This window comes from Lycium ferocissimum, chromosome 3, assembly GCF_029784015.1.
Source record: "Lycium ferocissimum isolate CSIRO_LF1 chromosome 3, AGI_CSIRO_Lferr_CH_V1, whole genome shotgun sequence".
Lineage (NCBI taxonomy): Eukaryota > Viridiplantae > Streptophyta > Magnoliopsida > Solanales > Solanaceae > Lycium > Lycium ferocissimum.
The window spans coordinates 65,978,965-65,996,291 of NC_081344.1; the positions used below are offsets into that span (position 1 = coordinate 65,978,965).

Here is a 17,327-nt window from a genome sequence, read left to right on the forward strand (position 1 = left end):
GATTTAAAATCATGATATAAAATCAATGATGCAATCAGGATGATTTGAAGTTCAAGTTTTGTTTGGACATGCAATTTAGATTTCTCAAATTGTATGTTTTCTCGTAAACATAAAACCCACAAGTTGTGAAAACCATTAAAACTTCTCCAATTCTTATACAATCTTACCAAATGAGCAAATCATAGTTCATAACAAAATTAATACGCTACTATAAGACCTTTCTTAAAAAAAATACAACGTCTACTAATTGAACTTACTAATAAAAAGAAAAATTGAACATGAGTTGTAATATAACTACTCTTTAATATAATCATCCCACATGGTATGGACAACACACGAACATAAATAAAGGTTGGTCTAAGTAAATTTAGTTGGTAAATTTGTTATAAATATGCACCAACTTGCATTTTTTGTTTAAATATTTGATATAAATGGTCGGTAAACATATCTACCAACTTGTGAATTTTTTTTACAAAATATAAACTTATGGTTCAAGTTTTACATTAAAAAAAAATTTGAAATCATGATTTGGAATCCCAAATCATACCTTTCGGAGAATTTTGGATTTGAAATCATTATATGATGTTGAAATTAAAATTTTGTGCAAATTTCATAAACACATGTTGATTTGAAATTAAAATATGAAATCACGATTTCACATCGCATGGCCAAACGTCTAGTAAGTTACAAATTGAATTTAAAACATATATCATCACATAAAAAAAGAATTATTTTCACTCATATCACAAAATAAACCGTAGAATATGTACCGCTTACCTCAAATTTCTGGCACCCATCCACTTGTCCGGACTTACATTTTCCCACCACTCAAAAACATTTCAAAATTTCAAATTCTCCCCTTCTATATAAACCCCCATTTCTCTCATTTCCCCTTTCATTTCTCAACACAACAAATCCCTCAAAAAATCCATTCAACTTCCCTCTCTACTCCCATAAACGAAAAACCCAAATCGCGTAAAAATGCGTGAAATCCTTCATATTCAAGGTGGCCAATGTGGCAACCAAATCGGGGCTAAGTTTTGGGAGGTAGTATGTGCTGAACACGGTATCGATTCCACAGGTGCTTATTACGGGGAGACCGATACACAACTTGAGAGGGTTAATGTATATTATAACGAGGCGAGTTGTGGGCGTTTCGTACCTCGTGCTGTACTTATGGATTTAGAACCTGGTACTATGGACAGTGTTAGATCTGGTCCTTATGGACAGATTTTTAGACCTGATAACTTTGTTTTCGGGCAATCTGGTGCGGGGAATAATTGGGCCAAAGGACATTATACGGAGGGTGCTGAGTTGATTGATTCGGTTCTTGATGTTGTCAGGAAAGAAGCTGAGAATTGTGATTGCCTACAAGGTATTTGTTAAAATGTGAATTGTGTTTGCCTACAAGGTGTTTGTTTAAATGCTTGTGTGAATTATGTGGCTATGTTTTGTAATTTTTTTGAATTGTAGCTATGTGTTGTAATTTCTTGAAACTATAACATATAAGAAATGTGGCTACGTTTTGTAATTTTTTTGAAACTATGGCTATGTTTTGTTATTTTTTTGAACTGCAGCTATGTATTGTAATTTTTTGAAACTATAGCATATAAGAAATGTGGCTACGTTTTGTAATTTTTTGAAACTATGGCTATGTTTTGTAATTCTTTGAAACTATAACGTATAGGAAGTATGGCTAGGTTTTGTAATGTTTTGAAACTATAGGTATGAATTCTAAATACAGTCTAAATAGATTTTGAGAGGGTAAATGTATATTATAACGAGGCGAGTTGTGGGCGATTCGTACCTCGTGCTGTTCTTAAGGATTTAGAACCTGTTACTATGGACAGTGTTTGATCTGGACCGTACGGGCAGATTTTTAGACCCGATAATTTTGTTTTCGGGCAATCTGGTGCTGGGAATAATTGGGCGAAAGGACATTATACGGAGGGTGCTGAGTTGATTGATTCGGTTCTTGATGTTGTCAGGAAAGAAGCTGAGAATTGTGATTGCCTACAAGGTATTTGATTAAATGTTTATGTGAATTATGAGTGCGTACAAGGTGTTTGTTAAAATGTCTATGTGAATTGTGATTGGCTACAATGTGTTTGTTTAAATGTTTATGTGAATTTATGTGTTTGAGAAGCTTACAATTGTGTTTGCCTAGCTGGTTTAAATGTTGGTTTTTGATATTGTTGGTAAAGGAGCTTAAACATAAGCATGTAAGAAATGTGCCTACGTTTTGTAATTTATTTAAAACTATAGCTATGTTTCGTAATTTTTTTTGAAACTATATCATATAAGAAATGTGGCTAAAATTTATAATTTTTTGAAACTATAGCTATGTATTGTAAATATAGTCTAAATATATTTTGAGAGTGTAAATGTATATTACAATGAGGCTAGTTGTGGGCGTTTCGTACCTTGTGCTGTGCTTATGGATTTAGAACTTCATAAATGTATGGCGTTAGATCTGGACTGTGATTGCCTACAGGGTATTTGATGTTGTGAGGAAAGAAGCTGAGAATTGTGATTGCCTACAAGGTATTTGATGAAATGTTTGTGCGAATTTTGATTGCCTACAAGGTAGTTGATTAATGTTTCTGTGAATTATGTAGCTATGTTTTGTAATATTTTTGAAAGTATAGCTATGTATCGTAAATATAGTCTAAATTTTTTGAAACTATAACTATGTATCGTAAATACAATCTAAATATATTTTGAGAGGGTAAATGTGTATTGCAACGAGGTGAGTTGTGCGTGCTGTTCTTATGGATTTAGAACCTGGTACTATGGACAGTGTTAGATCTGGACCTTACGGAAAGAATTTTAGACCTGATATCTTTGTTTTTGGGCAGTCGGGTGTGGCGAATAATTGGGCGAAAGGACATTATACCGAGGGTGCTGAGTTGATTGATTCGGTGCTTGATGTTGTGAGGAAAGAAGCGGAGAATTGTGATTGCTTACAAAGTATTTGATTAAATGTTTGTGTGAATTTTGATTGCCTACAAGGTGTTTGTTTGTTTAAATTTTTGTGTGAATTGTAATTGCCTACAACGTGTTTGTTTAAATGTTTCTGTGAATTGTGACTGAAGGTGTTTGTTTAAATCCTTGTGAGAATTGTGATTGCCTACAAGATGTTTGTTTAAATGTTTTTGTGAATTATATGTTTGAGAAGCTTAAAATTGCGTTTGCTACAAGGTTTAAATGTTTGTTTTTGATATATGTTTGTTTAAATGTTTTTGTGAATTATATGTTTGAGAAGCTTAAAATTGCGTTTGCTACAAGGTTTAAATGTTTGTTTTTGATATTGTTCGTAAAGGAGCTTAAACATAAGCATATAACAAATGTGGCTATGTTTTGTAATTTTTCTGAAACTATAGCTATGTTTTGTAATTTTTTGAAACTATTACATATAAGAAATGTGGCTAGGTTTTGTAATTTTTTTGAAACTATAGCTATGAATTCTAAATACTGGTATAAATATATTTTGAGAGGGTAAATGTATATTAGAAATTTAGAATGAGGCGAGTTGTGGGCGCTTTGTACCTCTTGCGGTACTTATGGATTTAGAGCCTGGTATTATGGACAGTGTTAGATCTGGACCTTTTAGGAGAACCTTTTCTCAGATTTTTAGACCTGTTAACTTTGTTTTTGGTCATTCCGGTGCGGGGAATAGTTGGCCGAAAGGTCATTATACTGAGGGTGCTGAGTTGATTGATTCGGTTCTCAATGTTGTGAGGAAAGAAGCTGAGAATTGTGATTGCCTACAAGGTATTTGTTTAAATGTTTGTGTGTTCTTTGATTTGTTAACATGTGCTGATTGTTTTTGTCTGACTTTTTGCGTTTGAGAAGCTTAAAATTGCCTACTAGGTGATTGTATAAATGTTTATCCTGATTTGTTAACTAGTGGGATTGTTTATAAAGGTGCTGAGAATTTTGATTCCCTACGAGGTATTTTGTTTATATTTTATGTGAATCTTGATTTATTAACTCTGCTGATTGCTTTTGTTATTGTAAGTTCTATGATTTTATGTGTTTGAGAAGTTTGCAATTGAGTTTGCCTACAAGAATATTTGTTTAAATGCTTATACTGATTTCTTAACCAGTGGGATTGTTTTTTATATTGTAAGTTCCATAGTTTTGTAAATTTGAGAGGCTTAAAATTGTGATAGCCTACAAGGTTCTGTCTTAATGTTCGTGCATATCCTTATTTGTTTATCTGGTGGGATTACTTTTGATATGGTAAGTTATATTGTTTTACCATTTCATAGATGCTTGTGATTTCTTTTTATATGTGACCGTATCCATGTTATCACACATTAAGTCTGGGGTGTGTGTGTATTTAGAGGATCAGAGTTTAAGAGAATCTTGGCTTGCTTATAATGATGAATGACATATATATGTGGAACTATATATGCAGGGTTTCAGGTGTGTCATTCCCTGGGAGGAGGGACTGGATCTGGAATGGGGACACTTCTTATTTCAAAGATAAGAGAGGAATACCCAGATAGGATGATGCTGACATTCTCTGTCTTCCCATCTCCAAAGGTTTCAGACACGGTTGTAGAGCCTTACAACGCCACATTATCTGTTCATCAGCTTGTGGAGAACGCAGATGAGTGCATGGTTCTTGACAACGAGGCTTTATATGACATTTGTTTCCGAACCCTCAAACTTACAACTCCTAGCTGTAAGTATCCTCTATTCATATGAATGACGTTCACTCGTTTACTTAGGTGTCTAGTTCAACATGCAAAACAACTTTTGAGCCGTGGTGATGGAATCTTGAAGATGTTCTTTGGTGTTAGACATTGAAACTAATATTCTGATTAGCGCCAGTGGCCTCCCATATATGCAGCCTTTCCAATTTCTCTTTTCAGTTTCGTTTTCCTAAATCTTATATGAATTACTCCCTCCGTCCCATTTTAATTGTCTTTTTAGCTCAAAAAATTTGTCCCAAAATAATTGTTACTTTAGGAATTAAGACTAAAGTTGAAAATTGTTTTTGCTTAGCCGACCATAACTCATTTGGGATTGAGGGTTATTGTGTTCGCTTAGCTGCAGTTAATATGGATATGCTTCATGCTGTGGATCACTTATTGTGCAACTTCTTAGAAACTTTTCCTTTAACTGACGGTGCTTTTGTTTTTCCAACAGTTGGTGATCTGAATCACTTAATTTCTGCAACCATGTCTGGAGTTACTTGTTGCCTCAGATTCCCTGGACAGCTTAACTCTGATCTGCGGAAACTTGCTGTCAATCTCATTCCTTTCCCCCGTCTCCACTTTTTCATGGTTGGTTTTGCTCCACTTACCTCACGTGGTTCACAACAATACCGAGCTTTATCCGTACCTGAGCTTACTCAGCAAATGTGGGATGCAAAGAACATGATGTGTGCTGCTGACCCTAGGCATGGCCGCTATTTGACAGCTTCAGCTATGTTTAGGGGGAAAATGAGCACCAAGGAAGTTGACGAACAGATGCTTAATGTGCAAAACAAAAACTCTTCATACTTTGTTGAGTGGATTCCCAACAATGTCAAGTCAACAGTCTGTGATATTCCACCAACTGGTCTAAAGATGGCATCAACTTTCATCGGAAATTCAACATCAATACAAGAGATGTTCCGTCGTGTCAGTGAGCAATTCACAGCCATGTTTAGGCGGAAGGCTTTCTTGCATTGGTACACAGGGGAAGGAATGGATGAGATGGAATTCACTGAGGCAGAGAGCAACATGAATGATCTGGTCTCTGAGTACCAGCAGTATCAAGATGCAGTAGCAGATGAGGATGAAGGGTACGAGGACGAAGAGGAAGCATATCATGACTAATGTGCTGATGCCGGGAAATCATTATCTTATATATTATAAGCAATAGTTCCTTTCAACTGTGGATGAACATTTAGCAGTGAAGAGAAAGCGACTGAAAGCGACTAACCTGTAATTTTGTTGAACTTGTCACTATCCTTTAATTGCAAATTGAATATTTTGTAGCTTTTGCTACGATATCTGCGATTGATTGATGAGAAAGCATGTTGTAGTTGATATATACTCTCTAATACTTGCGTAATGTCCAGTATATAATGACTTTGAGCTTATGATTACCGTGGTAAATCCCTATGACGTTGGATACAGATACAATCATTTTTATCTTTTTAAAGTTTTTTTTTTTTTTTCTTGTTTTTGTTTGTTTGTCAATTGGTCGTGTTATTTGATATCTACTACTCTTGTTTGCAAATAGATATTCTGAAGGTTTACCCATCTGTAATATGAGTTTGATCATTATTAATAGAGACAAATTTATATATTGGTAGCATTTAGATTAGAAGCATTTCTTTCAAATTGTGTCATGATTGCTTAAAGCTTTTAAAGAATTACTTTACTAAATTCTCAGCTTTCACGTTGGTTATCAATCCTTTAAACGCTCCAAGCAACCACGGAACTTCCCGGCATGAATTCGAATTCGATCTTTGAGAATGAAATCATCTTTGATAGGTAGCGGTTTATCTCAAAGTAAAACTTTCCATCATAAATGCGGATTAATCAGTCCCAAAACGGGTAACTGGATACTGGTGGGAAACCAAAATAAAAAATAAAAAATATATATATAGTAGTAAAACTAGATTATATACAATAGATCATCTGAATATAAAATATTTGAATAGATCAGAACTAATACAAATGATTTATTTAGTCCATGTTAACCAATTTGCGTTTGTAATTCATTGACTGAATAATCATATTGAATGCACATGCGTACAAGCTACAACTAGTGACTTTGGTTTCTATGTCAAAATTAACTGGGTTAATGAGCAATCCCATAGGGCTTGATTCTTCAAGAAAAATAGAAAATGAGATTCCAAATTTTAGTGCCACACAGTTAATAAATAACTATACAAATAATAAAAGAAAGACACATGGCAATTGGGATTTCCGTTAAATTGTCCTCATTGAAACAAATGAAAATAACAAATCCAAATTGCCAGTCTGCAGGCTCTATATTTGAGCAAGTACGTAACAAATAAGAACAATAAAAGGTCTCAATTCGGCAGAAAAGTAGAAGAAAAATCACTACCACATTTCCAAATTCCAAGGTCTAATGATTTGCTCCATCAGTATATATTCCTCCGTCCCAAAATAAGTGTCGCTTTAGCAAAAAATTTTCTCTCAAAATAAGTGTTCGCTTTAATAGTTCAAGACAAAATATAATAACTGTTTCCAACTATATCCTCATATTAAAGAACTACTTCTTAATAGTGTTCAATTCTCAAGAAACATCTAATAAATAAGGGGTAACTTAGTAAACTATACATTTTACTTAATGTTTTTCTTAATTAGTGTGAAATGAGCTAAACGACACTTATTTTGAGACGGAGGGAGTATGACTTATGTCTATATTGAAATTTACAATAGCTTCGAGAACCTTTTACTGGCTGAGTGGCATTTCTTATTGGACTCATCTAAATTTTGCCTATATAAACACCCCTTTCTATTCCATATATCTCATCTACAATTTCTCCTCTTGCATTGTGCATACTTTCCCTAAGAAAAAAACAGCCTTTTCTCCTTTACTAAATATGGAGCTCACCGTCTTCCTTGTTTTCTCACTTCTTGTCCACGGAGCTTTTGGTAATAATGGTATGTAGCACTCTTCTTTTATAGGTTGAAATTAGTTACGAACTTCGTCTCTAATCCCATCGCTAAATTACTCGTAACAAACATAATTTTGTGATAATTTGTCGCTAAACAAGATTAGCCACGTATTTTGCCGTTTAGTAGAAAAAGTTCATCGCTAATTCCTATTTTCTCGAGAATGTTTTAGTGAAAAATATTTTCTTGGAATATGTTCGTGTGTTTAATTGGTAAGTAAAAAATTAGTTTAAAAAATAAATATCAATATTAATAATGATATTAGCAATTCAGAGATGTTATGAAACTTTTGAATACTGAGACCAATAATAGCTCTTTTTTAAATGTCAATTGGAGCAAGTAATATGAAGTTAAAAGTCACGATAGTTGTAAGGAAAAAGACTTCCGCCTATAAGTAAGGGAAGTCATTTCTCTCCTTTCGATGGAAACTGTTTTTAAGCCGGTAGCCAAATGCCAAAATAATGCACGGCATACACATGAAAGATATTTTCTTGAAAAATAACTTGCCATACCAAACACACCTGTGTCTACCACCGTCTAGTACATCCACTTAGTGCAAGTATGTGCCTGCATTCACTATTTCAACTCATTTATATATCTAGTTAAATAATTAAAAATAAATATACGCGCACAAAATTTGTATTAAACGAATATTTCTTTGAATCCACTGACTTAAAATCCTATTTTGTTGACATCTCTGCAAACAATCCTCAATGTGAAAACATAGAGCTAGGGGGCTGATCTTTGAATAGGAAAAAGAGTGGATCTCCAGGGTCCGGTTCCAAATGAATTGGCTTATTTGAGAAAAAGGCCTTGTTCTTCCTATTTAGCCAAATATCTAGCGACAAACTCCTATGTTACTTTCATTACGGTATTTCTGAAAAAGTTCCTGAATAACAAGCCTAAAAGTTTTCTTCTTGATGGGATCAATATGGATGACAATGACAATACTGATGACTACAATTTCATGTAGTGATGATATTGATCGTGACCTTGATACCTATTTTGTACTATTATTTGAAAATGCAGGAGAAATTGTGTGTGAAGATTTGTTAGTAGGAATGTGTGCCTACTCAGTTGCTTCCTCCGGTAATCGCTGCTCTTTGGAGACTTATGAATCAAGTGAAGGAACAACAGGATACCAATGCAAGACCTTAGAGGTAGTAGTGGCAGATAATGGCATAGCAAATTTGATTGAAAGTGATGAGTGCATAAGTGCTTGTGGAGCTGATAGGAACTCTGTTGGCATTTCTTCTGATTCACTTCTTGAATCAACATTCACTTCTAAGCTTTGCTCTCAAGAATGCTACCAAAATTGCCCCAACATTATTGATCTTTACTACAATTTGGCTTTGGGAGAAGGTAATATCATAACTTCAAATGTTTTTAACTTTTATGCAGTGTCAGTGTAAAAGAATTTATACACTATCAGGTCAACTGAAAGATGATTAGATACGTAAGTGTCCTGAATAAGTGAGATTAATAACTAGTAAAATATAGAACATATAACTTGAGACAAGCCTGCAACGAGGTTCAAATACAATGATAGTGCAAAGTTCACCGGGCAGTTAGTATATATCTAAATTAAATCCTTTAACTTTGAATTTAAGCTCTGCGCTTTGATGGTAGATTATGTTTTTACATGATCATGTCATTTATAAGCATTAATTGTAATATGATAAACATGATAACACTACACTGATAATGTAAAAGGTTTTTACACCGTCAGCGTATATAATGTACTCAGGGGCGATTTTAGGCCTTATTTTTGGAGCACGTGAACACATGGTCTCGCCGTAAAACTAGGTATTTTATGTTATATTTTCTAAAATTAGTATAATACTATCTACTGGAACACATATTACAAAATCCTAAATGGTGCACTTGGTTAAAAATTGAGTTATTTACCTAGGGGACTAGGGATCAATTCTCGCACAACACATTTTTTTTCTTCTTTTTTTTTTTTTTTTTTTTTTTTTTTTTTTAGTGGTGAACCCATGCTCCAGAAATTCTAGATTCGCCTCTGAATGTACTCCACCCATTCTAATTTATGAGATATAGTTTGATTTGGTGTGAAGTTCAAGAAGGAAAGGAAGACTTTTTAGTCTTATACATGCCATAAAATTTGTATGTTATAAAACTTAAAACTTGTAGTCTTAAACATTTCATAATATTTATGTGACTATACAAAAAGAATTCTTATTAAGAATAAAATAGGTTTAAAGTTAAATGTTTTTACATATAGAAATGTATCGTCTTTCTGAAACAACCTAATAAGAAAATAGTATCACATAAATTAAAACAGAATGCATAAAATTTTAGCAAGTTTGGTAATTAAGCTATACATTTCCTTCTTATTTAGGTGTCAAAAAGAATGTGGCGAAAGCTTTGCATATATAAAATTTCATATATTGTGGCAGGGGTGTACTTGCCAGCATTTTGCATGGGGAGAAAATTGAACGGACGCCGTGAAATGAGCCAAATCCAAAGTTCAGGTGTGGCGTGGGCACCGTCAACCACCTCAGACAGATATGGTCGACAGTTGAGTGAAGGCCCTGCTGCAAGTGCTGCACTCACATTCGATAATTCGGAAGCTGCTGCTCCATGGTGATGCTGAAGTTACATATGTACCATTTCTGATCATATCTCCAATGCATTAGTCCTATATATGTATGGCCATATTATTATTCATGTATTGCTCTGGTTACACATTTTCTTTTTTGTTGTTTGCTTTACTAAATAATCTATAGAAATTTGAGGATTACTTCAGTTGTCATTTCAATTCTTTTATGAAGTTAATTATCAGTTGGTTCCATGTTTTCACTTTTCCTTTTTCTTATCAACGAATGGAAGTTATATAGATGCATGAATAATACATATAACGTCCCCCTAAATTAGGTTGATTTGGAGTTGAAATTTTGTTTGAACATGCAATTTGGATTTTTTATGTTGTATTTTCATAAACATGATAACCCCACAATTTGTGAAAACTATCAAAATTTTCTTAACTCTTATACAATTTTAACAAATTTGCAAAGCATAGTTCATAAACAATGTATTAGAATATCCTGAGGCGCCACATTAATAAATTGCATATCTCCATAATCCTTTTATAAATAAATGCTTGCAATGTTATTACAAACTTTTAAATACACATAATTTTGCCCCAAAGCAAAAAGGTCTTTTGGCCACACTATTTTGGCCACAATGGCCTAAATGGGATAAATTCATATAACTATTTAGGTCAAATTTAATAATTTATGCTTATTTAATGTCATTTCTATCTTTTCTTCTCAAAGTTTATCTTAACTTAAAATTGTACAATAGAGGTTATGGTGGTTTTTTACATAAGTGCGGCCAAATTTGGGTCAAATTGGTGTGGTTATTTAGCAACTCTCTTTGCAAAGATCCACCAGTCCAAAAAATCAACAATAGTAGTAACTAGTTACTATGTTAGTTAATATAATCCTTCCACATGGTATGGATAATTTATTCACATTGAGCATGAATTTTTTTTTACAAAATTTAAAGTGGTGGATCTCTTTTTACAAAATATAAACTTGAGTGGAGAGTGTGGATGATATTTGTTGCAAAAATGTTATTTTTGTATCTTTTTGCCTAGGGAACAGTGGTAATGTCATACCATCTGACTAATGGTGGAATTGATCACACTTTGTTACAAAATAAAATTGAAGACAGAGGTAAAAACAGAACCTTCAGAAATGGTTTTAGAAGCCACCAAAATTCAATTCTTTATAGTATAGAGTCATTTGTAAAGCTTTCACTGTTTCTACTTGACCTATATCTTTGTAACTTTAGGTGAATTTGGGTTGTTCTTGTGCGTCGATCAATGATAAAGTTTAGTTACTCTTGTGCAATTCTCTCATGGTAAAATATTCTGTCACTTGAATTATTTCTCATGAAGAAAAGTAAGGATTTCCTAAATTTCAAGTATTCAGTTTCACTACTAAGATACATAGACTTATTTTAGATTTTTTAAAAATAAGTATTTATCTAAGAGTGATTTTAGGAATTTAGGAAAAAACAAATTTTTTTCCCATCATCGACTATACTGGCTTTATTTTTGAGTGGCGTGGTAGAGGAGACCTTGACTATCGACAGCTTTCACTAATACAATTTGTTGTACTAAAAATTCAAACTCTTAGGTCTAAACAGAAAAAAAAAAGAAAATACACTGAGAGTAAGAACACTATATGGGAATCCAATAATGAATCTAACATTATCAAATAAGCCAACTAAGATCATTGAAAAACATGTCAAATAAAAATAGTGCACATGAGTGCAAATGCAAATGATTTCAACGACAGTGGGACCCAACCAAACTTTTGAAATTTTTTAATAACTTGTTGGGTCAGGCTTGAAGAATGTTTTGCATAATGCCATACATTTAACAACTTGCCCTGTCGAGAAGTTAATTGACACTATTAGCTAAAAGACAATTTCAGAGGCCGACTAAAAACAGTATACAATGGATTTGAAATCACTAAATAGATCTTCTAAGATCATTGTTTTGCATTCTATATCAATTCTTGTTTTAGCTCAACAAGTAATAAAGAGAAATCTACTTGTCATATAGTTATGGACAGAAGTTGCAATCTTCTCTTTGCTCTAGCAGTTTTCATTCTGCTTCATCACAATACTTCACTTGCTAGTGTTCCTAATATTAGCACTGATGAAGTTGCTCTTCTTGCACTGAAATCACACATTTCTTCTCCTCATAACATCTTACAAAGCAACTGGTCCTCTTCCAGCCCAATATGCAACTATATCGGAATCACTTGCGGCTCCTACCACAATCGAGTCACTGCTTTAAACATTTCTAGCATGCAACTTCATGGTACCATTCCTCCACACCTTGGAAACCTCTCATTTCTCATCTCCCTCGATATCAGTGACAACACTTTTCACGGGGGTTTTCCAGAGGAGTTAGCTCATTTACAGAGGTTGAAATTGATTAATGTCACAAGAAATAACTTCACTGGTTCCATTCCATCATTTTCAAGTTTGTTACCTAACCTTCAACACATGTACCTTTCGATGAATCAATTTTGGGGGAAATTCCATCTTCCCTTTAACAAAGCTAGAAGTGTTGAGAATGAATAGAAATTTTCTCAAAGGAGAGATCCGTCGGGAAATCGGTGATCTTCGTTACTTGACTATCCTAGACTTGCAATGTAATACATTGCTCTTACCAATAACAATCTTACTGGTAAGCTTCCCACATCTATATGTGACCATCTTCCAAACTTGGAAGGGCTTTACCTCGTAGGCAATTCCCTAGATGGGTTATTCCACCAAATCGGGAGAAATGCAGAAAGCTTCAAATATTATCATTGGCTGAAAATGAGTTTATTGGAACTGTACCAAGAGAGCTAGCCAACTTAACAACTCTTACAATATTACTTATGTCAACTCTGCATCTGGAAGGTATGATATTTCCTTACAAGAGATGATTTTTTTTTTCCTTTTCTCTGTTCTGTCAAACAATACAGTATTTTGAATAGTTGGAAATAGGTGCCAAATCATCATATTATACTAAATGTGGGAACATCTCAAATTAAAAGTTGAATTACCAAATTGCCAATTGAAAGTTGAGTGACAATGTTTCCCATATATCCTTCTTCTGTTTAATTTCCTTCAAGTATTTAAAGCTTAGCAGGAAGTTTTAAATCATAGAATTAATTTCACCTTCTAGAGTAAATGTCTTTCTTCTCTTCAGAGCACGTTATGTAGATATCAGTTTTTTCAAATTCTTTCAGTTACAATTTGTTTATGCATCACTTAATATATTCATGCATCACTTAATTACAGACGTTGAAAGGATTGTTCATTTGCCAACAATAAAACTAAGTTGTTGCCAAATATTAAATTTTTTGTTGCCATTTCTATACTTTCTCGTAGTGGGGGTTCAAAATTTGTAGAAATGAACACACGAAGAAGTCAAAGGGGGTTCAACATCTACTAAATATACATAAAAAATAATTTTAACCATGTATAAACAAAGGTAATTTTTTGCCAAAGGGCTGGTTGAACACCCTTGGCTATGCATGGCTTCGCCTCTGGACACACCTCGACTAGTATTTGATGGTGTGTGGTGTACACTCTCTCTCTTTTTTTTTTGTTTGTTTAAATATGGTGCCAAACGGCACTCCATGCGGATTAAAAAGGAATTAATTGGAAAATTAAAAGAAACAAATTTAAGAGATAATGATAAAAAAAACACATTAGAAGTATCACTTTTTTGACCTGAACTATCACCAAGTATCATCCTTACGTTTCCTTTTATGTTTGGAATCTTACTTTACTTAGTGGGGGCATTTAACTATAGGTGACCCTTAAGTCTTTTTATTGAGTGGAGGTAACTCAAGTTTTAATTATTGAGTGGAGGTGATGTTTTTTGATTAGTGATTAAGAGGTTTTGACCTTGCAAAAGTTTTTATTTTGATACTTTGACCCTCAACTTTATTTTTAATACTTTACCCTCAAGTTTTATTTTTTAACACTTTGACCCGCAATATAAGCCCTAAAATACCAAAATGGGTCCAAAAAAAAAAAAGGCGCCAATAGCCGCACCTGTTTTTGCTCTTTTCCCTCCAATGTTCTTCTTCTTCTTCCTCGGTTCGTTCTTCCTCCTTCTTCTTCTTCTTCTTCTTCTTCTTCTTCTTTTCAATCCGCCTGTTCTCATTCTTTTTCTCTCTCCATTCTTCTTCCTCATCTTCCATTGTCGTCTCTCGCTTCTTCTTCATCCATTCTTTGTGCCATTTTGAAGAATTTGCTCAACAAAAGAAAAAACTAAATCACCGTATTTGCAATTTTTTTGGCCGGATTTCGTTAGTGTCTACATGGGCATTACTTCATAAGTATTGTTCTTCCCTTCTTCTTCTTCCATTGGTGCGGCATTTTGAAGAATTTGTCAACAAAGAAAAAAACGAAACCAAAGCAGATTTTGCAATTTTTTTGGTACGGGCATTACTTCGAAGTAATTTCCGCTCATTTGGTAAGTAAAATATTGCTTTTTTGTTTCAATTATTTATCCGGATTTTGCTGATTTTCCAACAATTTACAGAGTAGCAATTGTACTTGTTGCAACAAGTGCTAAAGCCGGCCGTATAAGAGCTTCTAAATTTTTCCAACAACCGTTGTAGTTTCGTGCTCGCCGTAGTTTATGCAACAAATATTGTAGTTCTTTACGCCACAATTACAACATGGACATTAAGTAGTTATTGCAACTTCTAGACTATTTGTTTTTAAATACGTAGTATTAATAAGTTGCAACATTTGTGAGTTGTTGCAAGTAGTGTACTACCTGTTGCAACAAGTATCTTACTTGTTGCAACAACTCACTGATCCGTTGATTCCGCCTATCCCAACAGAACCCAAATCGGGACCAAAAAATCGTAACTCAACCAGATTATGTAATTCTTTGGGAACAAGTGTATTACGTTGCAACAAGTAATATAATTGTTGCAACAACTCACTAATCATTGACATCTTCAATCGTCTTTGGATTAAACGTAACTCAAAAAGCTGGTCGACTCAACAGATTAGTTGGTAGGTGCAACAAGGATAGTACTTGTTGCAACAAGGTAATCCACACTTTGCAACACATGATTCATCCGTTCCAACAAGTCATTACGTTATTGTATTTTGTTACTATCTTGTCATGACCTTTTTTTTAAAAAACAAAATATATTCGAGCATTAATGGGGGACTCAACAACAATAGGTGTTGATTGTCATGGTGAATGGATCGAGAACAATCGATATATTTGGCGATGGAAGGGTAGTCACATGTTAGAGACGATAGCGATGAGTGTCCAAAGAGATGTTGTGTTTGATGATTTTGTGAACTTAATCATCACCTATTGTGAATTAACTTGTGAACTAAAGATCTTGCCATCACTTACATGCATAGCTCTTTTGAAAACCAGAGGGTCTTGCCTTTTAAGATAACCGATCAGGATCGTTTGCGTACTTATTTGAATGATGTAGCTAGGCCCATTTTAAGGGTATACGTGGTTGGAGCCTTTCTTGCCTTTCTTGGCTGCCTTGGATGACTTGGGTGTCTTGGCTCCCTTGGATGACTTGGGTGTCTTGGCTCCCTTCTTTAATGTAACTGCAGGAAGAGGTCGAGAAGGAGCGCTGACACCTCGACACGATGATTATGGCAAACTCCTGATGCCAAACAACCGGCATGCGCGGTAGTTTATCCATATCTCAACGCCTTTGCTGCAAATAATTCTTCGTTTGAGAAGACCATACACAATGGTCATTTGAAACCTTGCATTGTTGTCCTCAGGCAAATCTAGATACATGCCAAAACATGTGGCCCTGAAGAAATCCTCCAAGTCCTCCTCCTGAAGTATCTTCCTAAAGTAATCAAAGGGCTTGCCCATGACTGATTTTTTTACAACAAGATCACCATTCAAATCACCTAGTTTATCCATTGGCATCCGCACACCTTTGAACTTCTCAATACTGAAAGTTTTGACAACTTCATCGATGGAAAGTCCGTCAATATCGTCCCAAATAGAATCAATGCCCCGATCGTCGACCTTTCAAAAGATGCCGCTTTATCCTCTTCATTGTCATCATTATTTACATCATGTTCTTCTTCTTCTTCTTCTTCTTCTTCTTCATTGTTTTCTTCTTCTTCTTTATCTTCTTCTCTTTCTTCTTCTTCTTTATCTTCTTCTTTTTCTTCGGCTTCTTCTTCTTCTTCTTCTTTTTCTTCGGCTTCTTCTTCTTCTTCTTCTTCTTCTTCTTCTTCTTCTTCTTCTTCTTGTTCTTGTTCTTCTACTTGATCTTCTTTACTTTCTTGGCCAGAAACTCCTACTTGAGAGGTTTCTGCTCGGCGGTTGTTCGTAAAGAATATTTGCCCGCTCAAAGAAGATCATCTAATGATGCCCCCTTATATCTTTTACTAACGTAGATGATTTCTCCTTTTCTTTTTCGTGAAGACATTTTATCTGCACACAGGATATAAGCAAAAACACTTTCAATTGATTTGTGCACCATTTAAAGTAAACAAATAATGAATTTTTATAACAGCTGAAGCATATGTTGCAACAAGTGTGTAATATATTGGAACAACTCCATCATACGTTCCAACAACTTAATAAGTTGTTGCAGATTATACATCTGTTGGAAAATATCAATACGATTGTTGCGTGCTTCCACAAGAATCGTATTGATTATTTCAACCGTACGCATAATCTGTTGCAAACAACCGGCAAAAGTTGTTGGAACATATGATTGAGTTGTTCCAAATGTATCAACCGTTGGAAATTATCGCAATGTTTGCCGCAGCTTCCTCAAGAATCGTTTTAACAATTTTCAACAGATTTTAAATCAAGGTAATAACATATTCACTTGCTGCAACAACTCAACAATCGTTTGGGTTTTTACCGATTAGAAATCATAAACAGATTACTCAGCTGTTGGGTAAAAAAAAAAAAGGGCAAGGCCCTTTTTCCTAAGCCTTACAAGGACAACAACAAGACAACAACATCTATTTCACTGTCAGGGTGCAATCTCAGTGCATTACAAACACACAACAGTAAAAAATTGAACAAAATACACAGCATTGCATAGACACACCCTGCCCATGTTCTTCCTCTTCTTCTTTAACCAAAATTAATCATTTTCGTACTTT

The 17,327-nt window shown here is 34.3% G+C and overlaps 3 protein-coding genes across 4 annotated transcripts; all 3 read left to right on the forward strand.

The window, feature by feature from the left end:
- Positions 1–844: 844 nt before the first annotated feature.
- Positions 845–6,047, forward strand: LOC132050451 (tubulin beta-8 chain). 2 transcript variants are annotated; one of them, XM_059441701.1, is made up of 3 exons: positions 845–1,375; positions 4,424–4,693; positions 5,161–6,047. In XM_059441701.1, exons 1-3 carry the CDS (start codon positions 982–984, stop codon positions 5,832–5,834), a joined length of 1,338 nt encoding a protein of 445 aa, XP_059297684.1. In that variant the 5' UTR covers positions 845–981; the 3' UTR covers positions 5,835–6,047. The 2 variants fall into 2 exon arrangements, with proteins under 2 accessions (XP_059297684.1, XP_059297682.1); XM_059441699.1 differs by lacking the exon at positions 845–1,375 and adding an exon at positions 3,549–3,774.
- Positions 6,048–7,518: 1,471 nt separating this feature from the next.
- Positions 7,519–10,429, forward strand: LOC132051187 (uncharacterized). Its single transcript, XM_059442444.1, has 3 exons — positions 7,519–7,640; positions 8,682–9,014; positions 10,073–10,429. The coding sequence occupies exons 1-3, from the start codon at positions 7,580–7,582 to the stop codon at positions 10,261–10,263; spliced, it is 585 nt and encodes a 194-aa protein (XP_059298427.1). The 5' UTR covers positions 7,519–7,579; the 3' UTR covers positions 10,264–10,429.
- A 1,822-nt stretch (positions 10,430–12,251) lies between these two features.
- On the forward strand, positions 12,252–12,776 carry LOC132049009 (putative receptor-like protein kinase At3g47110). Its single transcript, XM_059439688.1, has one exon. It carries the CDS (start codon positions 12,252–12,254, stop codon positions 12,774–12,776), a length of 525 nt encoding a protein of 174 aa, XP_059295671.1.
- Positions 12,777–17,327: the final 4,551 nt, after the last annotated feature.